Genomic DNA, 26,041 nt, shown 5'->3' on the forward strand with positions numbered 1-26,041 from the left:
CTTCTCGTGAATTGGCACAGATCTATTTGATTAAGAGTTATTCCCTAGCATATAAGCTGTCAAATTATGTGAACCAAAAAATCTCCATAGAAGAAATGCAAATGGGGGCGGCCAGATAGCACAGCAAGTAAGATCACCAGCCCCAGTGTCAGGATGACCTGGGGATAGAATCCGGGCTCAGACACTTAGCACCCACCCAGAAATAACTGGCCATGTAACCTTGAGCAAGTTACTTTACTCCAATTGCTTAGGGGTGGCCAGGTGGCTCAGCGAGTAAGAGCACCGGCCCCAGTGTCAGGATGACCTGGGGATCGAATCCAAGCTCAGATACTTAGCACCACACCCAGAAATAACTGGCCGTGTAACCTTGAGCAAGTTACTTAATCCCAATTGCTTTAAAAAAAGAAGAAGAAGAAATGCAAATGATCAAAAAAGCATTTTTTAAAAGAACTTGAAACTGATAATCAACAGAGAAATGCAAATTAAAACAACTCAGAGATGTCAACTCATCCTGATTAAATGAATCATTGTAGAAAAATTCACTGTTGTCAGAGTTGTGGAAAAAACAAGCACACTACATCACTGATGGTGTACTTGGAATTAATCCAACAGTTCTGGGAAAATATATAAAATTATGGAAGTTACAAAATTGTTACTGCCCTTTGACTCAGTGATCCTACTATTGGGTCTAATATGCAGAGAAGATTTTGATAATAAGAAAAGAACTACCTTATGAAAATACTCATAGAAACACTGTTTTTAATAGCAAAAGGTTAGGGGAAAAAACGTGTGAAGTGAATGAGTGATGGTTAAACAAACTGTGGTCTATGAAAGTAATGGAATGCTACCATGCTGCAAGGAATTACAAGTATGAAAAATTCAAATAAGCATAGGAAGACACATGAAATGACACCTGGATAACAAAGCAGGATCAAAACAACAACATACGGATTTGCTACAATAATATGAGGAAGGAAATGAAAATGTAGAGAAACAAGAAGTATGTGGAGAAAAACAAAACCTTACATCCAATTTCAGTAAATTAAAATTTTCCAAGTTCCTTATAAGATAGAGGTTTCTGAAAATGATTGGAGCCTAATTATCTATTGCATAGTGTTAAAATGATGGTAATTAAGGAGGGAGATAAATAATCAGAATTAACTTGGAATAAAATACCACAAAATACTAGAAACAGCTACAGATGACAATAGATTTCTCCACACCATGGAGTATAATATCATAGTGGAATCACAGACTTAGGTTAGGGTCTTTCCCAAATCAACAAGCATGTATACTTACAATGTGCCGGTCACTAAACTAAATTCTGGGAGTACACAGGGACAGTTAGATTAGAAATCTAACTGAAACCTCACAACAGTGAAAGGCATCTTATGTGGAGAAAAGAGAGTGATTTTTAGAAAATATTGAAGGGAAAACTGTAACAAGAGTCTGGCAGATGCACAAAATACCTCTGATCCACACCACATGGAATAAACAGACTAGGGAATCTGCTTCTGCTGGAGCTGTGATGACATGTAATGCCAGTGCCTTGGAGAGACTTGAGCATGTTTCAATATTCTATCAGTCTTCTGGGTAGCTAGAACAGGTAGTACCTACAAGTGACACTAGTAGTCATATATTTGGTTAAGTTCTTTGCCTACTTTCTTGGTTTAATGCCTTTGAACTCCATAACAGGTAGGAAATACACTCTGGTTCAGTATCCCAGAGCCAGACTGGCTACATTTCCCCCTCAGGCTTCTCAGGGCATCATTGTTCTAACGCCATCAGCTTGAGCCACCACAAATTGTCTCACCCTCTCCATTAGCCAATAGTCTCTCCTAGTTCCATTTAATGACTTAACATCAATTAGCTTTTAGAAAGGAACATTCACTTAGAAGATGTGCCAATCTGACATTTTCCCCAACACTTTAGGGGCATGTTCTTCCCTATGCCATCTCAGTCCCTGAGGAAAGTGAGTTCAGACTCAGTTCAGTTTCTACATAATATTGGTGCCACTAAGTATACATCCAAATGGGGCTTGCTGCTAGATGATTCTTTATCTCAGCAAATCCTAGGTTGGGCCCTGAAGGTCATTACTTGCTCCTTGGAGCATTGACGCTAAGTTACCTACAAAATCTGGATTCTGGGACACTGTAATGCCAGGATATCTGAGACCAGGAAACCCTCCCCTCCTTTCAAACTTGTAAGGTTGGAGCCTCCAATTCATTCACATATTATGGAAAAGAACACATATAGAGACAAAGGACCAGCGTCCGTTTCATGAGACACTATTGTTGACTTTTGAGGACAGAAGGCCCAAGATTTCTCTCTCAGCAGATGATAAGGATCAAACCAAGAGAATAGCTGAAGAGAGCAGCGGAGTTACTGAGTTCTAGTGCCTTTTAGAGGCATCTTCATGTGCTGGCCACCCAGACTATGGTTATCAGAGTGGACTAGCATTACAGAAATTACAGAATGACATTTCCACTACATGTCATCATGACTCTCCCAAAAATAGCCTCTTCCACCAGGCAAGCAGCATCAGAGGCCCTCTGTATATGTATCAGACTCCCAGCACATGGAATTTGGAATTATATAAAGTATAACAAATGCAAAACCTGAAATTGCCTGACAAAAACACTTGCAGAGAATAGAAAGGCAATTTGGTGTTGGTGGGTACCCCAGTAAAGACTTTTGGAGTTTTCTAATTTGACTCAACTATGAAGACTGATAGAACAGTAAAGCAGAAACAGTAAAACATGATGAAGTAGATGAATTGGACTGGGGAAAGTGGGAAGAGGTATAGCGTTTCTCCAAGGGTCGAAGGTACATCTAATTGGTTTCAGGTGCAGAAGGGGAAAAAATGATGCCCAGTTTTGATGAGTTGTTTTAATATGATGAAAACTCAACTAATATTAATTCCAGAACATCTTTCTAGGTGTGGGCAATAAAGCCCAAGAAAGAGACTACCTCATATTGCACTGATTGAACCACAGAACCCTATGCACAACCTGAGATAGATGGAACTAGTCTATTCCACTTGATAGAGTGAGACCAAAACAAGGGAACAAAACCCCAGATCCTTTGATGAAAAATTGCTACAAGCCCAGTAAAAAGGAGCCAACAGATTTTTCTTTTTTTTGTTGTTGTGATTTTGATGGATGTATGAGTAAAGTATATACTGAATGAAGAGATATAGTTTTGTGGGTGAAAAGTTAAATTCCAAAGAGTTAATCTTAGGTAACAGAGATGAGGCCAGGAAAAAAGGGTGTCTGGGACCTCTATCACAATTAAAATGACTTTGTACTCAACCAAGTCACAAGGTGATGCAATACCACCACCACCAAGTTATTGTGATGATTAAAAAGGTTTGGGAGACATAGTTTCTGAGTAATATTATCATTTTATTAATAAGGCCAGCAGATTACTAATAAAAGGGTGGTCATTTGGCAGCCTCTCTTAGACCAAACTCCCCTCATGACTTACAGTTTATATGCCCTTCAAAGAGTAGGTCTTCCGGAGGGGTGCTTAATCAGCTCTGATTGGTTAATACAACAGGAGATGGGCTATCTTGGGGTACTGTGACTTAGGTCACTCAAATCTTCGTCAAAGACATCGATTTCCATATCACCTGTCTGGATAATAGGGAGAGTCAATATTTTTTCAGTCCTATCTGAGCAAATGCAGTGAACAGGAATATACCCATTAGCCCAAATTTAGAATTTCTTTTACTGTCTGATTAGATCTTGGCCTGAGTAAATCTCTAAGACAGATTCTCTACACTGGTTGGTTTCTGGATGAGAAAGTAAAAAAGGAGAAAAACCTTGGTTCTAATATTTTATTATTATTTTAATAATTTTATATATCTAATTATTTTAATTAGTTATTAAATATGAGAGAAATGTTCATTTCTCACAATAATATTAGGGGGAAACAAGCTTATTTTCTGTTGCAGTTAAGGATTAAGGGGTAATAAGCATGTTAGGTATACTAGAGGGATGAATCGTCACTTGGTTTGGAGAAAGCTGATGTCCATGGAACTAGTGTCAAGAAATAAGAATACAGGAAAGGTCCAAGTTTGTTTCAAAGGAGTGAAAATCTTATGAGGAAAACCTTGTTGTTCAGAATTGTAGCTACTTAACAATCAGTCAGAGATTTTAAAATGTAAGATATCCTAATTGAGGAGGAAAATCACAAAGTTACGTACCCCAAAATACTAATGTAACTAGCAATCCACTAGATATAACAGGAGCTACTACATTGAAACAAAAAACTAGCCTATTGAAATTCAGTTTTCTCCAAATCCAGTAAGGGAACTTATCTTAAAATATTGCCTTGACTCCCAGGAATATTTTAACCACATTCCAGAGCTCCAGGTCAAGAAAGAAATATTGCAAACAACTAGAAAGAAACAATTCAAGTACTGTGGTGCCACAGTTGGGATAACACAAGATTTAGCATCCTCTACATTAAAGAATCAAAGAGCTTAAAATATGATATTCTGGAGGGCAAAGCGGCCAGGATGACAGTCAAGAATCACCTACCCAGGGGCGGCTAAATGGCTCAGTGAGTAAGAGCCCCAGCCCCAGAGTTGGAGGACCCGAGTTCGGTTCCAGCTTCAGACACTTAACACCCATACAAAAAAACTAGCCATGTAACCTTGGGCAAGTTACTTAACCCCAATTGCCCTCCAAAAGGCAAAAAAAAAAAAAAAAGAATCATCTACCCAGCAAAACTGAGTTTAATCCTTCAGAAGAATGAATGGATAGTCAATAAAATAGAGGACTTTCAAGCTTTATTGATGAAAAGACCAGAACTGAATAGAAAATCTGGCTTTCAAATATAAGATTCAAGAGAAGTATAAAAAGGTAAACAGGAAAGAGAAATCATAAAGGACTTAATTTTACATTCCTAAGATGATGATACTTGTAGCTCATAAGACCTTTCTCATTATTAGGGCAGTTAAAAGGAGTACATCTAGACAGAGGTCCAGGTATGAGTTGAATATGAAGGGATGATATCTAAAAATAAAATTAAGGGGTGAAAGAGGAATGAACTGGGAGAAAGTGAAAAGGAGAGAAAGAATGGGGTAAATTATCTCACATAAAAGGGACAAGAAAAAATTGTTATAGTGGAGGGGAAAAGGGGGAGTAAATGAACCTAACTCTCATTAGAATTGACTCAAACAGGAAATGACGTACACACTTAATTGGGTATGGAAATCTATCTTACTCTATAGGAAAGTAGGAGGGGAAGGGGATAAGAGAGGTGGGGGATGATAGAAGGGAGGGAAGATTGGGGGAGGGGGTAGTCAGAAACAAAACACTTTTGAGGAGGGACAGGGTGAAAGGAGAGAGAATAGAACAAATGGAGTGAGGGAAAATAAGATGGAGGGAAATACAATTAGCAATAGTAACTGTGAAAAAATTTTTTGAAATATGTTTCTTTGATGAAGTTTTCATTTCTCAAACATATAGAGGACTGATTCAAATTTATAAGAGTCATGCCCCAACTGATAAATGATCAAAAGATATAAAGTTTTCAGATGAAGTAATCAAAGCTATCTATAGTCATATAAAAAAAGTTCTAACTCATTATTCATTGGAGAAATACAAATTAAAACAATTCTGAGGTACTACCTCATACTATTCACCAATAAGCTAAAAGGAGAGAAAAGAAAGATGACAGAAAAGAAAGGATATGGGGAAAATGAGATATTAATGCACTGCTGGTAGAGTTGTGAACTAATTCAACCATTCTGTAGAACAATTTAGAACTATGCCCAAAGGGCTATAAAACCAAACATACCCTTTGACCTAGCAATACCACTACTAGGTCTGTATCCCCAAAGAGATAAAAAAAAACCCACAATCCTTTAATAGCAAATACTTAATTTGCATTTAATGCAACTAACATTTTACTCTATGTGCGATACCATTTATTGTTGTTGTTGAAAAGTATTCTTTTATTGTTTGTACAATGTTGATATAGATATGCTTTTGCATAATGCTCTTTATAAACTGTAGATACACACATATAAAGGCAATGTGAACTATTTCTGTGCTTGCATATATAAGATTTTGAATAGAAGTTAAGCTTTGATTTCCTTTATGCTATAGATTTGGTGCATAGTCATTGTTGATATAATTGTGTATATATTATTGTTATAAATGAATGTTTGCCTGTATGATGATACATGTTGACTATATTGAATGGAAAAATAGTTTATAGTGGCAAATAAGTGGCAGAAAAGTGGGTATAGATGGTAGAGATTATTCCTGAAGAAACCAAGGACTTCAATGTCTGCAGTTGTGAGTTGCCCCAGATGAGGAACTGAGTCAATAAAGGTTAAGAGACTTCCCCAGGGTTACACAGTTAGTGTCTGAGGTCACATTTGAACTCAAAAAGATGAGTCTTCCTGAGTCCAGGTCTGGCACTCTCTGTTCACTGCACCACCTAGCTGCCCATGTATATAAGCTTGTTTCTAATGGCTTGTTTGTTATTTACCACATTAGATTGTAAGCTCCTTGAAGGCAGGGATTGTCCTTTACCTTTCTTTATATCCTCAGCACCTAGGACAGTGCCTGGCACATAGTAGGTGCTTAATACATGCTTATTGACTAACTGTTGAATGAAATGCTAGCAAGACTTATCTCCTTAGCCTAAAATGTCAAACTGAGAACCCTTGCTTGTCATTGAGCAGTGGATAGAGCATTTCCCTGAGTTCAAATCTGGCCTCAGATACCTACTAGGCAAGTCACTTAACCCTGTTTGCCTCAGTTCCTCATCTCTAAAATGAACCAGAGAAGCAAATGGCAAACCACTCCAGTATCTTTTTCAAGAAAACCCAATAAAGGGGTCACAGAGTCAGGCATAATTGAAACAACTGAACAACAAACAAACTGGCAGAAAAGTGGGTTTAAATGGTACACATTGTTCCTGAAGGGACCAAGGACTTTGAGGTCTGCAGTTGTGAGCTGCCCCAAGCACATGACTTTTCCCATTCATGTATCTCCCTACTGTTGTCCCTCTTTCTCAGACACTGCATATATTTGTGAGAGTATGGGACCTATGTTTATAGGTGGACTGTAACATTTTGAATATTCTTGTTTTTGCTTTCTTTTGAGTTAACTATGACTTTTGATAATTACAGCTTTTACCTTCTATGGATAAATGTTATGAGTATTATTGCTTTTGTTTTATCATTTAGTAAATGTTTTCTATTTAAGAGTATATGAACAGGAAGTGGTGGTAAGTACCTGTAAACTGCCTAATCCCTGTTACTGGGGAAGATTGAGCAGACAGATCATTTATCTGAGCTTAGGAATTCTGAGCTTCAGTAGGGCTAAAGTCAATCAGGTTTCTGCCCTAAATCTGGCACTAGTCAGGTAAGGAGTGGAAGGCTATCTATCAGGCTATCTAAAGAGGACAAACTGGTCTAGCTTGAAAAAAATGAAATAAGTTAAAGCTTTCAAACTGATCAGTGTTGGAATTAGGCCCTTGACTAACTACTGCACTCACAATGTGGGAAAGATTAGAAAGACCCAGCCTCAGGACTAGATACAATAACAGTCAATGACATCATAGTTTAGAGTCATTTTTCATAGGTATTGGAGATAATTAGGGATGAGCTCAAGTAAGTTCCTGCTTTTACTCAGTCATCTTGGCTCCACCTTCAATGGCGTCATAATGACTGGTTTTATATAAATATAAAACACTCTGGTGGGGGCTCAGGAGTTGTACCAGAAAAAGTAGCAGTGTATTTACTTGTATACCAGCATTAACTCTAGGAGATGGAGAGGGAGAGGGGTGGTGTAATGGGAATGTAAATTTTAAAGATCTTCCCTGCCCCTAGGCTAAAGTACACCTGGAGCCTGGGGTGGGAGGCTTGTTTTTCAGTAGATACTTTTTGATTGGCCAGTGGGTCCAAAAGGTTGTTACATTCTCTGAGCCAGGAGAAGGCTATATAAGCCCTGATGTGTAGCTTTGTTTTGGGGCTCACTTTGAGAAGTGTTTTGTGATTTGATATGGATTCTGGGAAGCCATTGTTCCTGAGCCCCCCGGCTTTGAAAAAACCCAGATGTTGAAACCCAGATGTTGACTGGGTATGGATGTAATGGTTGGACAGTTTGAAATCTGTCTACTAGATCTGTTTCTGTCTTGATAATTCTGCCTGTGTACTTTGAAGTTCGGGGTGCTGACCTTTTCCCCTGAACAAGGTAAACGATATATGTCTGACTGATTAAAGTAAGCTTGTTAACCCATTTTAAGTTGCTTTCCTTTATCAAAGCAGATCCAAGAACCTGTGGTGGCAGCAAACCCTGGGGACGCTTGGGGTCCTTGCTGCTACAGGTGGGGGAAGAGAAAGAGGGGGAAAGAGAGATAGAAAGAGAGAGAGGAGAGAGAAAGGGGGAGAGAGAGAGAGAGAGAGAGAGAGAGAGAGAGAGAGAGAGAGAGAGGAGGAAGTTAGGTGGTACACTGGATAGAGTGTTAGACCAAGAATTAGGTAGGAATACCTGTGTTCAAATCGAGTCTCAGATACTTTGCAAGCTTTGTGACCTCTGTCTGCCTCAGCTTCCTTGACTGTAAAATGAGGATAATAACAGCCCCTCTACCTTAAGGTTGTTGTGAAGATCAAATGCCTGGCATGTAGTAGATACCATATAAGCACCAGCTATCATTATTATTATTATTGTTATGGGCATAGATATATCATGCCCAGAGTCTACATAAAGTTGCAGTAATAATTGTTCTTTCATACTGATAAAATATATGGTGGAAGATTCCAATAATGAATATTATGGGGCACTTGATGAGGTAGTGAAACAAAATTTATCCATAAAATTAAATAAAATGGGCATAACAGTATTTGTAGTGATTCACCAGCTTGTTATGAAGCTCAAGTTACGTAATGTGTATAGCACCTACAGTGTTCAGTGTACACTTCAGATCCTTATCCCCATAAAAACCAAAGCTCCTGAGCCTTCACCAATGTGTTTGCTGTTACTATTACTAGTCAGCCTCTAATATCAATAAAATGACTGAAAGAAAAGCATTTATTAAGCTTCTAGTAAATATGTAAGTGCTAGGATTACAAATACAAAAGTGATACAGTCTCTACCCTCAAGAAGCTTATATTCTAGTAGAGGGAGACAAAGTAAATGAGGGAGTTGTGATTAGGGAAGGATATTTGTGTCTGGGTAGTCTTGGGCATGTTAAGTGGAGTTACAGGGGAGTTGATTACTTCACTTTTTCCAGAAGTAATTGCAACATTTATCTGATTATGGTTCCCAGAGCAAGAGGTAAAATTGGCTTAGAAGGGGGAATTTGGGGAGAGAGATACACATGTAGTCACATGTAGTCAAAGGGTAGGTGACAAGCATTTGAACAAAGGTAAGGGATAGTGGGACTGGATGGAAAATGAAACATGTTTTGATTGGATCTGGAGTTGCCTAAGTATGGTAGGTTGTGTGATTTTGTGATTACTCACCAATCAGGACACCTCAGCTTCAGGGCAAGAGTTTCAAAGTTGAACGGGTTAAGTCTCCCAGGTTATGAACTTTGGAGGTTAGGTGATTGGGAGGGTGGGAAGATGTAGCATCTGGGCAGATAGAAAGATGATGGCTAAAGAGAATAACTGAATGGAATGTGAAAATTGTTTACCTCCCAATATTTTTTCAACTTATCTTCTTTCCTTCTTACATCTTCATTCATTTTCTGAGTGCTTACCATGAGCAAGGCACTTTTTGAGGGACTATAAGAAATGCAATGAAGAATGTCGTCTTTTTTTTTTTCTTTTTGGAGGGCAATTGGGGTTAAGTGACTTGCCCAAGGTCACATGGCTAGTTTTTGTGTTAAGTGTCAGAGGCTGGATTTGAACTCAGGGACTCCTGACTCCAGGGCTGGTGCTCTATTCACTGCACCACCTAGCCACCCCTGTCAATGTCATTTTTTAGAAATTCAATAAATATTCATTAAGGGCCTCCTGCACCGAGAAGGTAGAAGCTGGTGGGAGTAGGATTGACAAAAGTTCATTTAAGGTATGGTCTTACCATGGAGCTTAAAGTCTAATAAATATATATTATCTAAAAAGAGGTAGAAAATGAAATACTATGGGTGGTCTTATCCAAGTTATTCTCCTCTTTGGGTCTCTGTTTCTTCATCAATAAAATAATAGGGTTAGGGACAGCTAAGTGGTATAGTGGATAGAGCACTGGCCCTGGAGTCAGGAGGACCTGAGTTCAAATGTGACCTCAGACACTTATTAGCTGACCCTGTGTGACTCTGGGCAAGTCACTTAATCCTGATTGCCTCTCAATAAATAAGCAAATAAATAAATAAATGAGTGAATGAGTAAATAAATAATATAGTTGGCTCACATAATCTCTAAGGTCCTTGCCAGCTCTATTTCTTATGATTTCACCTCAATAGAATACTGGGAGATGAAAGAAGGGAGCCACACAGTTCAATTTACTCTGGCCCTATATAAAAAGGTGTCCAGCAGTGGACATGTGGAGAAAGGCAGGTCAAGGATCACATCCATTGCTTAGACAGGGAAGAAAAGGTTAATTCAATTTAACCAACAGTTTTTAGCACATAGCTCTGTGCTAGGAATTAGGTATGCAAAGAGGTAACACTGTGATGTTACAAGATTACTAGCTATGTGACTGGGAGTAAATCCCTTCACTCTACTTCTCTCCCTTGATTTATCTATAAAATAAAAGAATTAGAATAGATGAACTCTAAGATTCCATCTCTTACAGTCTTTTAGGCTATGAAAAATGACAAAGTCCCCGCTCTATAGAAGTTCAAAATTATGATAATGAGGAGGATGATATTAATGATAAGGAGGATGAAGATGCCTTAAAGTTTGCAGAACATTTTTGTTAGAAACGTACTTAGTAACAATACTCATTGGAGAGCCAGGAGGGTTTTTATTACCTTTATGTTTCATTTATTCTTTCCTGAATAAATGGGTAGCCTCTTCAAAAGACTATAGAGAATCAGGCCAAGGCAAACCCTTTCATGCTGCTTCCATTTGAATTTCCTGTCCTTTTCCTCCCTTCAGAACTGGGATTGGTTCCACCTCTTCTGGGTTACAATCTTTCTGACCTGCCCACTACCCATTTACTCCTTTGTATGTTCCCTCCTCCCAAACATGGGCTAACATAGATTCCATGATTGGATAATGAGGCTCTGATTCCATTCGGGGTGTGTCAGCTGATATGTATGAGGCTAGTTAAGCATTCCTGTTCATGAAAAGTTGGTGACCATCCTTTGACCCTGGCAGGTTTGAGCCAGCTCAACCCAGGCTTCTTCCAACAATAAACTTACAGATGTCTTCTGGTTATATGATTGGATAGGGTGACTCTACCCTTTCTCACCTCATCCTGATTTACACCTTCTTGCATATCCTGTGCAACATCTGGTTTTGGAACATCCATTCTTCCTACAGAATCTGTGGAAGCCAAACTGCTAGCATTTCTCACGATTTTACATCTGCTTGAGACTCCCATAACCACTGTGAGAAAGGTAATCATCACCATTCTATTTCCCATTTTCATGCCTTTACATGGGTGAATCTTCATTGTTTAGTAGAATGGGATTTGGTGAGTACCCAGATCACCTAAGATGTCATCATCCACATAGAAGTCACATAAAGGGATCTGCTTCTGGGAGACTGGAGCACAGGCCCATTTGTGGACATTCTACTTTGGCCTACCACATGGTTGGTTATAGCCTTTTTCCACTGGCTGTGTAGCTGGAATTGGCCAAAGCTGCCTGATAGTCTCTCTCATTTTTTCCCCTGCACTGCTGAGCGTGAAGTGTTTTTACTCAAAGTAGGTTAAGAATATGCAGTAAAAGGCTCTACAGCTTCCTTCCTCTCCTTCTCCAACTTCTCCCAGTTTTAGTCATGTAACCCCAGGAAATAGGCTTGTGGTTTTGGCCTTTTCCTTCATCCTTTTCCATTCTAAGTACAGAGAGTGGAGTCTCTAACCAGGTAGATCAAACCGATGAGATGCTTGGGATCTATATTTGTAACATCAGTCTGTAAAACTTTGTAACATCAATTTGTAAAATCACACTCCATCCCCCCCCCCCCCCGCCAGTCTCAGAACATTAAATCCGCCCCTTCTCCCTACCTGTACTCTGCCTAGCTTCAAAGCACTAACTCTGCCCAGAAACAACTCAACAATCTCAGCCTTGGAACACTAACAAGCTATAACTATCAATCCTTCACCAGAGTATCTATAAACATTTCAGCTTAGGCAACTATTATCTCCCCTTTGTATAGTGTTCTGCTGCCCCCATGAATCCTTCGGTACCCTCTCTCTAGGTTGACTCCTTGGATGCCTCAATGAATCCTTCAGGACCCTATCTCCGGGTTAACTCCTTAGCCTATTATCCCGAGTCTCCAGTTAGCCTTGGTTCCCAGACGTTAATCTTGTCAAACATGACACTGATGGGAGGCAGTCTGGGCACTTCTCCATCAGCCCTTAACCCACCTAGTTAGCATAACTGGAAAGGGTTCTACTATGGATGATTCTATATAAACCTTAATTCCACCCCTTTAAGGTTGCAGGTCCCCTAAGGATCCTTGCCCGCTGTAAGGCGTATAATAAACTTTTACAACTCTGACTCCAAGTTAGCCTGGGCCTACTGAATTATTTCAAGACTGAATCGCAGGGGCGGCCAGGTAGCACAGCAAGTAAGAGCACTGGCTCCAGTGTTGGGATGACCTGGGGATCAAATCCGGGCTCTGATACTTAGCACCACACCCAGAAACAACTGGCCGTGTAACCTTGAGCAAGTTACTTAACCCCATTGCTTTAAAAAAAAAAAAAAGACTGAATAGCAGCCTCTCTGGTCTTAGATAAGATCAGAGTTCCTGCTGAACCTATTGGGAGCCATCCCTCATCAAAACCACAGGGCCCTGGGGGTCCAGGGAGATACAAAGGTCAGGGGATGCTAACTCAGTGAGCTCTGGACTCACATTTGGTGGTACTACTACTAAGTAGAAAGTGAACTTAATCCCTTTTCCCTCCCCTGAGACCTAGGTGATGAGAAGGGGGAATTATGCTCTTGAAATGCTGGGGGTGGGGGGCAATGTCTTTATGTTTGTCCTTGCTATACATTTGGAGTAAATAACCCTTTATAAAAGCTTTTCCAATGTTAAGTGCCTAAATGGAAAGGAGGTATTAGTCAATGGGCCTCTAAAATTGGGCAAATATAATCAGTGGGGGGTTCAAACCAATAGTAGAAAAAAGAGACTTCCCAAATACCTCAGAGCACTAGAGAATACTATTTGTGGAGTAAAATGTCACAGACCTGGCATGCAGACAGTGGGGCCAGAGTCTAAATGATGCAGTTTTAAGAGGTTCAGGGACCTCCCCAAAGACCGGAGTACTGGGCAGGGAATGAACTTCCAGACTTAAACATTCTTTAAGTCAAAGTGGCAAAGGTTTATTTTAATGCCAGTATGGTAGACAGAGCTCCTTGGGAAACTTGCATTCCTTAAGGAACTTGCAGCCTAATAGGAATGATGCTAAAGCTTATATAGGAAAAGTAGTGGATTATCTGGCAGACATGCTAACATACAACCCTAGTCACAGGCATCATTCACTACTGGAAACCAAGGCAAGGGGTTTCTCAGGGGTCTATTTTTTGTCTGTTACATCTGTAGTAAGATAGCTTTGAGAGTTGATGACTGTAGCTTGACCTCTCTATTGTATACAATAACTTTGGGAATCAATGCATGATAATACTGTGGCTACAAGATAGTCCCTTTTTGTTTTTTTGCTTTTTGGAGGGGGAAGGCAGGGCAATTGGGGTTAAGTGAGATAGTCCTGTTTTTAAGAGACAATTTCTTCAGAGATCAGCTTGTTCTTGTGATGGAGAAATGCAGTTTGTCTCACTGGGGCCCACTGGTGAGTAATTCTGGGGAGAGGTAGTTTGTCTTACCGGGGCCCACTTATGAGTTATTGCTAGGCATAGTGTGCTTGGGCTGGGGTGAAAACTGTCAGGGATAATGCTTTGAAGCTAGGGAGAAATGTGATCTTGAAATCGGGTTAAAATGTACCCTCTTTGTACCTTCACTTTGTAGAGTTCCAAGTTTGGTCAGCCCATACCTGCTAAATTATATTCAGTTCCCAGTGCCACGGTTTAAGAAGGACATTGATAATACTGCATTATCTCTGGAAAAATACTGGATACTGGAATCTGGACAATACTCGGTACTTGAGTACCCAGCGGATAAGTGAATGACCTTACGAGTCCATGTCATATGAAGACTGTTTGAAGGAATTACAGATACTTTACCCAGGAGATGACTCCAGTGGAACATTTCAATTCAATAAATTCAATCTATTTATAAAAATAAATTCAATAAATTAAAATTAAACACCTTCTAGGTGCCTTCATAACGCTAGGCGAGGAGTTGTGGGTACAAAAAGAAGCCAGTCATTCCTGCCCTCAAGGAGCTTACAATCTAATCGGGGAGACAACACGCAAACAGATATATACGAAGCAAGCTATGGATATATGGGATAAATGGGAAATGATTCAAAGAAGGAAAGCACTGGAATTAAGAGAGGTTGGGGAAGGCTACCTGCAAGAGGTGGAGTTTTTGTTGGGTCAAAAAAAAGGAAGCCAGGGAGGTCAGTGAAGGAGGCAGAGCATTCCAGGCACGGAGGACAGCCAGAGAGACGGCATATGAACATGGGGCGTCGTTTTCTTGCACGGGGTTGTACTAGAAAAACCACAGAGGACCGTGCACTCTCGGAGAGAGGCGTTTCCTCTCCCAGACAAGCCGGCGACAAGGGGCGGGGCTCAGCGGGCCAGAGCATGCGCTCTGCGAAGGCACTGGCGGAAGCCGACGTAGACTACATCTCCCAGCTGGCACAGCGAGCGCTCTTTCCTGTCCTTTTCCGAGTGACTTCCGGCGTGGCGTGGAGGGGTGGGGAGTGGTGCGCCTGGCTTCGGCTCGTCTGAGCGCCTCTGGGCTCAGCTCGAGGCTGAGGCGGGCGGGTGGGCTATCTGGGTCAGTGATTGGTACCTCCCGCCCCCCAGTTCCCCAGGGGGAGTGGTCCCCAACCCGGACTCGCCATGGAGGCCGTTCCTCGCATGCCCATGATCTGGCTGGACCTGAAGGAGGCCGGCGACTTCAACTTCCAGCCGGCCGTGAGGAAGGTGAGAGGCCGAGGCCGCGCCCCCTCCCCCGTCCCCGCCCGCGGGTCGCGACGAGCCCGGAAGGCCTGATTTGGTCGCCACAGGCTGCCCCTCTGGCCGCCCCCGGGCGCCGGTCCGGTCGGGCCCTCCCGCGGGCTGCGGTCTTCTGGAGGCTCGCTCTCTCTGCCTTTGAGTCCGCCGACCTCTCCTTAGCAGCCCTAGAGCCAGGAGGTCTCTCAGGGATACTAGAGGCCGACCCGCCCCTTTTACAGTTGGGGAAACCAAGGCTCAGAAAGTCGAAATGACTGGGCAGCGCCCTTCCATTTCGAAACCTTGACGTGAGCTAAGGGTGCAACGGAAAGAGCCTTGCCTTTGGGATCCAGGGGGTCTTGGGTTGGGACCCTTGCCCTACGTGGGTGTCCTGTGCAAGAGTCACTTGATGTCCGCAAAGTGCTAGACTCTCAGGCGCCTTCCAGCGCAGAGTCTCTGATCTGATTACTTGATCATCCGAAAGCTTTCTCTAGAAGCTCTTGGAACTTACCCCATTTAATTAAATAAATGCCATGTCCTTCCAGTCCACTCCCCTGCTAGTTATCACCCTTTCTTCTCCCGGTGTCTTTCCCTCCCTTCCCAGTCCCTCCATTTAGGACTTTCTCTTCCTCTGTCCAAAAGGTGATTTTAGAACCTCCTTCCCTAAAAGTCTTGGGGCACTAGGGCCAAAAGAGACCAGAGTTATTAACTGTTTATGATCGTTGATAAGAGCCAGTATTTATATAGCACTTTAAGTTTTGCAAATCGCTTTACATGATTGTTTGATCCTCATAGCAGTGCTGCGAAGTACATGCTGTTAATATCCCCATTTTACAAATGAAAAAAGTGAGGTTGGAAGAAAGTCCCTGAGACCCAGGGTCACAGCTGTTAAGGTTCTGAGGCAGGATTTGAACTCATACCTTCCTGACTCCTATTCCAGCACTTTACCACATAGCTATCTGATTTTTGTTGTGATGTTGGGTCAGTCAGTAAACACTTAAGTGCTTGCTCTTTGCCAGACACTGGGTATACAGAGAGAAGCAGAAGACAGTCCCTGACTTCGAGGAGCTTACACTCTAATGGAAACAGTTATATAAAAAGCAAGTTATATTCAAGATAAATAGGAGATAATTAAGGCACTGGAATTAAGGGGGATTGGGGAAGCCTTTCTGTAGAAGGTGGGATGTTTGTTGGGACTTAAAGGAAGTCAGCCCAAGTGAAGGAGGGAAAGGATTCCAGGCATGGGGTGCAGCCATAGAGAATACCCCCAGCCAATAAATGGAGGGTCTTGTTCATGGAACAGCCAGGAAGGGCCATTGTCACAGGATTGAAGTGTTAGAGAGTAAGGTGGAAGAAGATTGAAAAGGTAGGAGGGAACTAGGTTATGATACACTTTGAATAACAAATAGAGCACCTTGTATTTAATCCTTGAGGTGATAGGAAGCCACTGGAGTTTATTGAGTAAAGGGGTAACATGATCAGACATGTGCTTTAGGAGAATCACTTTTAGTGACAGAATGGAGGATGGATTAGAATGGGGAGAGAATTGAAGCAGACAGATCCATCAGAGGCTATTGCAGTCCCTTTTGACATTTTTCTTCACAGAAAAATGTTTTTAAATGTATAAAATAGAATTGCAAAGGAAACCAATTATATTGAAATAATTATCAGAATAATTTTTTTCTTAAATGTTCTAAGGTTAAGAACTGAGTTAGTCCAACTCTTTCATTTTATAGCTGAAACTGAGTCTGGACAGGTAGAGTTAACTTCCCCTAGATTTCATAGGGAACCATTAGGAGAGCTGTAATTTGAATGTAGGCTTCTTTCCAAATCCACTCTTCTTTCTGCTGTACCACTACTTTTAGTATTGAGAGAGAGATAGAAATCATTGTGGTCTAAATATTTTAAATGTAAAACAAAAGCTTGCCCTAACACAGCACTTTTAAGATGTGCAAGGCAGGTGTGTTTTATTTTATTAATTTTTTTTGAAAGCAAAGAAATCCATTTGTCTAAAAATCATAGCAAAACAGAAATCAGAGAAGAGATGCATAAGGGAATATATACCAGACAATACTGGGTGAAGGAGCTTTCCTATTGGGAATGAGATAACAGCTTAACCGAGAGAGTCCTGGATCTCACCCAAGGAAAGTTCCCCTAATTTTCTAGTGTAGCTAGCTGGGAATAGGGACATGATGAAAACTGGCCACTCTACTCATGTCTTCCCAGAGTCTGCAGATGGATTTTAGATATCGTATTATCACCATTATATAAGGGAGGAAGCAGTCTTAGAGTGGTGGAATGCCTCTGCTGAGATCTATCAGGTGGCAGCTGGCTGTGATGCTCTATCTGGAATGAGATGCATTGCCATCCACAAGTATGTGGAGAGGGAGGAGTGGATTAAATGATCTCTTGAGAACTCTTTAGGTAGTTGCTTGGTATTTACTCCTTAGCATTGACAAGCTGCCTTCTTCTTTCTTCTTTCTACTGCTTTACATTTTTTTCTCTACAGTTGGGGGATGGAAGTGGGAAGGGGGTAGGCAATATCAGCTATTCCCCAAAATAGCTTATTCCTTTTTTAGAGAGTACTTATTATTAAGAAGTTTTTTGTTATAAATTTACATCTGCAGCTCCTGTTTCTGCTTTATGGTACCCAAGAGAACAAGCTCTTCAAGTGCTTAAATACAGCTATCATGTCTCTTCCAGTCTTACCTTATTTTCTTTATTCCTTTTGGAGGGCAATTGGGGTTAAGTAACTTGCCCAAGTTACATGGCTAGTTTTTTTGTGTGGGTGTTAAGTGTCTGAGGCCAGAACTGAACTCAGGTCCTCCTGACTCCGGGCTGGTGCTTTACTCACTGCGCCACCTAGCCGCCTCTACAGTACACATTTTAATACTTTAGTCTGTACCCTAAGTCCATCAGTTTTCTGTATGGAGGGGGAGAACATTTTTTATCATGAGTCCTTTGAAATTTTAGTAAATCACTGTATGGATCAGAATTGTTTTATTATTTCACAGTTGATTTATTAATTTCTAATGAGAGGTAGCATGGTGTAATATAAAGAACAGTGGATTTGGAGTCAAGAGCCTGTGTTTGAATCCTGGCTCTATTTAGTACCTTTGTGACCTTGAACAAGTCATTCTACCTTTTGGGGCCTTAGTTTCCACATCTGTAAAATGGAGATAATACCTGTAGTGCTTGCAAAGTTGTTATCAAATGAAATAATGTATCTAAAATATCTTTCAAACCTTAAAGCACCATATAAATGTTAGTTGTTTTAATAAACATTGAGTGAGCTACAGTGATGGCATAGCCATCACAAAAATTCCACTTTTTCTGTGGGTTTGCAACAACATCCCAAAGAAAGGCAGATTAGGTACTGTAAGAAGAGAAGTGCCTTCCACATTGCACAGAAGTTAGTGATATGAGGTATGGTGAATTTGGTTTTTGATACTCTCAGGGGCATTAGGGTGCCCAGGAGCAGTGAAGACCTAGCAAAGAACCAATAAGGAGAGGTTGTTATGGGTAGAAAAACCCATAATATTGACCTACATTGACTCCCTGTTTTGTACTCACTTTAAAAGGCTCTTAGGGGGAAAAAAATTTAGTAAGGAATAGTATTTATAGGAGTTAATCAGCCACAAGTCAGTTCTAGTGAGGTGTGTAGACTGAGCATAGATGTCTGGAATCCAGGTGCTTTGACAGGCATATGGAATACTGCTCCCTTCAGAAACCACAAAAGGACAAACCTGGCCTCTAAACTTTTGTCATTTTCTGGTATACAAGTGAAGTGTGATTTTTCAAACTTTGGCTCAGCTGAAAACTCCTGGGGCAGAGACTGAGCTTTGATAGAAAACAAGTTACTTGTTAAGTGTTTAATTTGATGGTATATAAGGCTTTGTAAGGGGCAGAGGCTATCTTTTCTGACTGAACTTTTTCTTTGTTTCAGTTAAATTCAGTTTCATTTGAATTATTAAGTACCCACTGGTTGCAAGACATTGTGTTGGATATCGGGTTTCTAAAGTCAAAAAGAAACATTCCGTGCCTTAACTTAGTTCCCATTGTACTGGGACGATTATAGTACATGCACAAATGGGTAAATACAAAGTATATACAAAGTAATCTCAAGAGAAGAGAGGGCTGGTTGTGTGGGAGCTAACACCTAAGGGGTGTTTTTTAAAAGAAAATAGGGTTAGTTCTTAAGAGGTGACAGAGTGTGTATCAGACAAGTGGACCACTTGTGGAAAGACTCGGAGGCAGGAGATAGAATGCCTTGTAAGGGAAATAGGCAGGTTTGTCTGGAATGAGCATGGGTACAGGGGAGCAATATGAATTAACACTAGAAAGATGGTGGGGAGCCAGATGGGCGGGCTTTAAATGCCAGACTGAGAAATTTCCTTCTTATTCTAGAGTAGGGCTTTTTAACCTTTTTCCACTTGGGCCCTCCCGTTCAGTGCTTCTTAAACTATGGGCTTACAACCCTGGGAGGTAGGTGCTTTTATTACCCAATTTAACAGTAAAGGAAACTGAGTCAGATGGGTTAAATGACTTTCCCAGGGTTATATAGCCTAGATGTGTCTGGGGTTGGATTTAAACTCATGTCTTTAAATTTTTCTTTAAATTTATTATTTTGTAGCATTTTAAAAAAAATTTGTGTTTCAAATTGTCTCCCTCCAACCCCTCCCCAATCATTGAGAAGGTGATATGATATATGTATGAAATCATGCAAAGCATGTTTCTACAGTAGCTATGTCACACACAAAAAGCAAGAAAATGAAAAAATTAAGCTTCAATTTGTATGGAGTTCATCAGTTCTCTCTCTAGGTGGATTTCATTGTGAGTCCTTAATAATTATCTTGGATCATTGTATTGTCAGAGTAGCTATGTCTTTCACAGTTGAACATCTTTACAATATTGCTGTTAACTTTGTACAGTGATCTCTTAGTTCTGCTCACATCACTCTGTATCAATTCTTACAGGTCTTCCCAGATCTTTCTGTAACCATTCTGCTCATAATTTCTTATATAGTACAGTAGTATTCCATCTCAGTCATATACCACAATTGGTTTCAGCCTTTTCCAACTGATGTACATCCTCTTAATTTCCAGTTTTTTGTCACCCCAAAAAGAGCTTCTATAATTATATTTGTATGCATAGATCTGATTTCTTTTTCTCTGATCTCTTTGGGATACAGACCTAGTAGTGATATTGCTAGGTCAAAGGCTATGCACATTTTTATTGCTCTTGGTCTATAGTCTCAAATTGTATTCCAGAATGGTTGGAGGAGTTCACAACTTCACCAGCAGTGCATTAGTGTCCCTATTTTTCCACGTTCCCCAACAGCATTTTTCATTTTTTTTCTCTTATTAGCCAGTCTGAGGTGAGGTGATACCTCAGAGTTTTAATTTGCATTTCTCTAATCAGAAGTGAATCAGAGAGTTTTTTTCATGTGACCATTGGCTATTCTTAATGTTATTATCAGTTGCTTGCTCTTATTTCTTCTGAAAGCTTCCTGTTCATAGTCTTTGACCATTTGTCATTTGGGGAATGACCCTTTTTAAAAAAATATAAATAAATTTGACTCATCTGAATGTGGATCTAAGCATACTGTTCTCATTTTTTTTTTGTTTTTTTTCTTGTGGTTTTTCCCTTTTGCTCTGATTCTTCTTTCACAACATGACTAATGTGGAAATATGTTTAACATGATTGTACATGTATAACCTATATCAGATTACTTGCTGTCTTGGGTGGAGAAAAGGAGGAAAATTTGAAATTCAAAATCTTACAAAAATGAATGTTGCAAATTATCTTTGCATGTAATTGGGAAAAAAAAACCCAAAATACTACTAAGTGCAAAAAAAAAAAGAATTCACTAAGGTTAAAAAAAAATTTGACTCAATTTCCCTATATATTTGAGAAATGAGGCCTTTATCAGAGAAACTTGCTGAAAGATTATTGATTATTTGATATTACTTCATCGTCTATGATACCATTTAGCCAAAAAGTAGTTTCTCTAATTATCTTTTAATTCTTTTTTTAAAGATTATTTTAAATTTATGGACTAAAACAAGCATTTCTGAAATAGTATAATAGAAAAAAGATAATTGCACACGAAACTGCAAATCTATTATGTATAACTTGCTATTCCTTTTAAATATATAATAGAGTTATCATGTAAATTTTTTTCTCCCCTCCACACCCTAGACTCCACACTATTAGACACAAATATGTATATATGTGTAAAATCATTCTATACATACTTCTCTTTATTAGTTCTTTCTCTGGATTCTGGTAGCATCTTCCTTCATATGCTCTTCATGGTTAATTTGGGTATTTATAATAGTCAAAATGACTTATTCAACTCAAAGGTATTCTTAATAAAGTTTTATTTTTGCTTTTGCTTTGTCTGGGATCATGATTGCTACCCCTACTTTTTTTTTTTTTTACCTCAGGTAAAGCATAATAGATTGTGTTCCAGTCTCCCCCCTCCCCCCCCCTTTTTTTAAAGCAATTGGGGTTAAGTAACTTGCCCAAAGTTATACAGCCAGTTTTTATTGTGTGAGTGTTAAGTATCTGACGCCGGAACCAATCCCGGGTCCTTCCGACTCCAGGGCTGACACTCTTAGTCACTGCGCCACCTAGCTGCCCCACACTCCCCTTTTTTTTAACCCCTGAGTATGTATTTCTGTTTCAAGTTATGTTTTTTGTAAATAACATATTGTTGGATTTTGGTTTCTAATACATTCTGCTGTCTGCTTCTGTTTTATGAGTGAGTTCATCCCGTTTACATTTACATTTATGATTACTGTGTATTTCCCTGTATCCTGTTTTCTTCTGTTTATCCTTCTCTTTTTTTTTTTTTTACCCTGTTCCTCTTCAGAAATATGTTTTTCTTCTGACCATTGCCTCTTTTAATCTCCCCTCCTTTCCATTTTTCTTATCCCCTTCCTTTCCTACTTCCCTTTTGGGTAAGATAGATTTCTATATCCACCTGAGTGGATATATTCTTCCTCTGTGATCCAATTCTGATAAGAGTGAAGTTCAGGAGTTGTCCACAAACTCCCCTCCCCCATTTTTTCCTTCACTGTAAAAGCTCTTCCTTGCACACCTCTTTTGTGTGAGACAATTTCCCCCCTATTCTTCCTCTCCCTTCCCCCAGTGCATCCCTCTTTCTCACCCCTTAGTTTTTTTAGTTTTTTTTTTTTGAGATCTTCCCAATATAATTGACTCACACTTGGGCCCTTTGTCAATATAGGTTGTGTCCCTTATTATTTCTCTCTCATGTTTATTTTTTATGCATCTTTTGAGTCTTGTATTTGGATGTCAAATTTTTCTATTCAGCTCTGGTCTTTTCATGAGGAATACTTAAAAGTCCACTTTCATTAAATACCCATCTTTTCCTCTGAGGAATTACACTGGTTTTCGAAGTAGATAATTCCTGATTGTTGTCCTTTGCCTTCCATTATATTCCTAGCTGCCACCCCCCCCCCCCCCCCCCCCCCCCCTGACTGACCTAGAAAATAGATCAAGGAGAGATAATTTAAGAATTGCTGGACTACCTGAAAATCTTTTTTTTTTCTTTTTTTTTTTTTTTTCTCTTCTCTTTTTTCTCTCCCCCCCCCCTTCCGATCCCCCCCCAGTTCTTTAATGTGGAATCTGTTCAATTTTGTGTGATGTTGATTGTGGCTACGTGAAATTTCAATTGCTTCTGGCTATTTTCAGTATTTTCTCCTTGACTTGGAAGCTCTGAAACTTGGCTAAAATAAAACTGACAGTTTTCATTTTGGGATCTCTTTCAGTGACTGGTGATTGGTGAATTCTTTCAATTTCTATTTTACCTTCTTCATCTAAGATATTGGGGCATTTTTCCTTTATAATTTCTTGAAGTATGATGTCTAGGCCTTTCTTTGATCATGATTTTCAGGTAGTCCAGCAATTCTTAAATTATCTCTCCTTGATCTATTTTCTAGGTCAGTCATTTTTCTTTTTGGGGGGGGATCTTTTTCAGTAGGCGATTGGTGAATTGTTTCAATTTCAATTTTGCCTTCTGGTCCTACAATATCAGGCAATTTTCCTTGAGAATTTCTTGAAAGATGATGTCTAGGCTCTTTTTTTTAATCATGGCTTTCAGGTAGTCCAGTAATTTTAAAATGATCTCTCCTAGATCTATTTTCCAGGGAGATATTTTACATTGCCTTCTATTTTTTCATTTGTTTGGATTTGTTTTATAGCATCTTGATTTCTGATAAAGTCAATAGCTTCCATTTGTTCCAATCTGATTTTAAAGGACTTATTTTTTTCAGTGAGTCTTTGAAATTCTTTTTCCATCTGGCTAATTCTGTTTTTAAGGCGTTCTTATCCTCATTGGCTTTTAGGACCGCTTTTGCTTTTTGGGTTAGTCTATTTTTTAAGGTGTTATTTTCTTCAGTCAGGTTTTTGGCTTGTTTTTCATGATTTTCTTGCATCATTCTCATTTCTCTTCCCAATTTTTCCTCTACTTTTCTTACTTGATTTTCAAAATCCTTCTTGAGCTCCTCCATGGCCTGTGACTAGTTCATATTTTTCATGGAGGCTTTTGATGGAGGAGTTTTGACTTTGTTGTCTTCTGCTGGTTCTATGTTTTGATCCTCGGCCGCCCCCGCCCCCCAAAAAAAAAGATTCTATAGTCTTATTGTGCTTCCTCTGTTTGCTCATCTTGCCCACTAATTACTCGACTTTTGAGCTCTTTGCCATGGTAGAACTCTACTTCCAGAGTAGAAAGTGCTGTGTCCCAAATTTCTGGAGTTTTGTATAGCTGTTGTCAGAGCTTTTTCCAGGCACATGCCTCAGAACTGTGAGGATGACTGCCTCTCCACGGTCTCAACAGGCTAGCACTCCTTACCCCAGGACTGCCACCCAAGACTGTGACCCAGATCCAAGTGGGACAAGGCAAGAAAATCCTGCAGATGCCCTCTGGTTGGCCACTTGGTCCCTCTACAGTCTGTAGGCCTGGACCTGGAAGCAGCTGCAGCAACAGCAGTTGCAGCCACAGCTGGCCCGGGGACAGGGGTTGAACCGCACTCTTCTCTTACTCAGTTCTAACAGAGTTCCTCACTGACCTTTTCCTTTCTCTTTGGCATTTATGGGTTGAGAAGTCTGGAAACCATCACAGCTGCTGGTGATCCACTCTCCTGAAGTCTCTTCTGGCCAGTTTGTGCTGCTGGTCAGGGCCACCCAGGTCTGGTCGCGGGCAATTCAGGCGGGTCTCCGCGAGGCTCCCAGCTCAGTGCTATAGACCCTTCCTGTTGGCCTGCCAGGCCGCCTTCAGCAGGAGATTTGTTTTCTCTGTCATTTTGTGGAGTCTGTAGCACTAAAATTTGTTTAGTAATTTTTTACAGGTTTTGGAGGTCCTTGGAGCAGGAGCTCAAACAAGTTCCTGTCTTGACCCCACCATCTTGACTCAGCCCCCTCAGTTGTTTTTCAGATGAGATATTTAATATTTTCTTCTATTTTTTCTTTCTTTTGACTTTGTTTTTATTGTTTCTTGATGTCTGATGGAATCTTTAGCTACCATGTGTTGAATTCTAATTTTTGAGAAATTGTTTTCATTTGTAAGATTTTGTACTTCTTTTTCCATTTGGTCAATCCTGGTTTTTAAGATGTTATTTTCTTCAATATTTTTTGCACCTCTTTCACCAAGCTGTTAATTCTCTTTTCATAATTTTCTTACATTATACATTTCTTTTCCCAGTTTTACCTCTACCACTCTTATCTTTTTCTTTAGTTCTTCCAGGAATTCTTTTTGAGATTGTGTGTCCAATTTGTCATTTTTTTCCTTTGAGGATTTGCTTGTAAGCTGTTTTCACATTGTTGTCTTCTTCTAAGTTTGTGTCTTGGTCTTCCCTGCTACCATGGTAGCTTTTTATTATCAGGTCCTTTTTTGTTGTTTTTTGCTTATTGTTCCAAACTCTTTCTTAATTTTGAACTTTATGTTTAAGTTGGGCTCGGCTTACCTAAGAGTGGGAAAGCACTTTTCCAAGCTTAGATTTTTTTCACTCTACTGTTTTCAGAGCTAGTTCTGGGGGTCTATAAGTTTTCAGTGTTTCCAAGGAGGAGCATGGTCACTCTGCTTTTATCTTTACCCTTACCCCCCTGTAGCCACAAGCCCTGTGTTCCTCTTGGCCCTGGAACTGTGGCCAGGTCTCCTGCTCTCCTGTAGGAATAAGCAGTAGTGCTTCTTTCTGTCTTGGAACTGTGACCAAGGCCCCTTCTCCCTCATTAGTGACCATAAACACTCCTCTCTGCCTTGAACTGCAACCCAGGACTGCTTATATGAGCAAGAGCATTGCCAGTCAGTGGCAGCTGCATCCAGTGCCAGCAAAGGGTCCCCTGAAACATCTTTCTGACCAGTTGTCCAGTCCCTCTACTGTCTCTGGTTTGAGAGCTCCCAGAGCTACTGCTCTGGCTTCCATGTGCACTCTAAGCTCACACACACAGACCTCTCTTGCCAACCTCCTAAGTTATCTTGGGTTAGATAAATATCTAACCTTGACCTTTTATTGGCTCTGCCACTCCAGAATTCACTTTTAAGTGGTTTGGAGGGGAATGTTGAGAGAGTTCATCTGGGTTGCTGCCTCTACTCTGCCAGCTTAGCCTCACCAGTTATGTCTTCTTGACCTCAGACCCAGACTCAGACCCTGTGTCACCAGGCTGCCTAGGTGGAAAAAAAAAATCACTACTACAATACCCCCAATACGAGGCCACCACAGGCTTTGCTTAAAGACCTCCAATAAGAGAAAGGGACCTATCACCTCTCTTTTTATATAGCTTTAATTGTTAGGAAGTTCTTCATCATATCAAGCCAAAT

At 40.2% G+C, this 26,041-nt stretch overlaps 1 protein-coding gene across 3 annotated transcripts in view; it reads left to right on the forward strand.

Annotated features, from left to right (window-relative positions):
• The first annotated feature begins 14,928 nt into the window (after positions 1 to 14,928).
• Positions 14,929 to 26,041, forward strand: part of PTPN23 (protein tyrosine phosphatase non-receptor type 23) — a 44,526-nt gene continuing 33,413 nt past the window's right edge. For all 3 annotated transcript variants that reach the window (XM_069095919.1, XM_069095920.1, XM_069095921.1), the window contains exon 1: positions 14,929 to 15,189. In XM_069095919.1, coding sequence (XP_068952020.1) covers positions 15,106 to 15,189 — 84 coding nt within the window. In that variant the 5' untranslated portion in view covers positions 14,929 to 15,105. The remainder of the gene's footprint in view (positions 15,190 to 26,041) is intronic.

Source organism: Petaurus breviceps, unplaced genomic scaffold (genome assembly GCF_028583685.1).
Source record: "Petaurus breviceps papuanus isolate PSGF00001 unplaced genomic scaffold, PetGlider_PUasm1.0 227, whole genome shotgun sequence".
Taxonomy (NCBI): domain Eukaryota; kingdom Metazoa; phylum Chordata; class Mammalia; order Diprotodontia; family Petauridae; genus Petaurus; species Petaurus breviceps.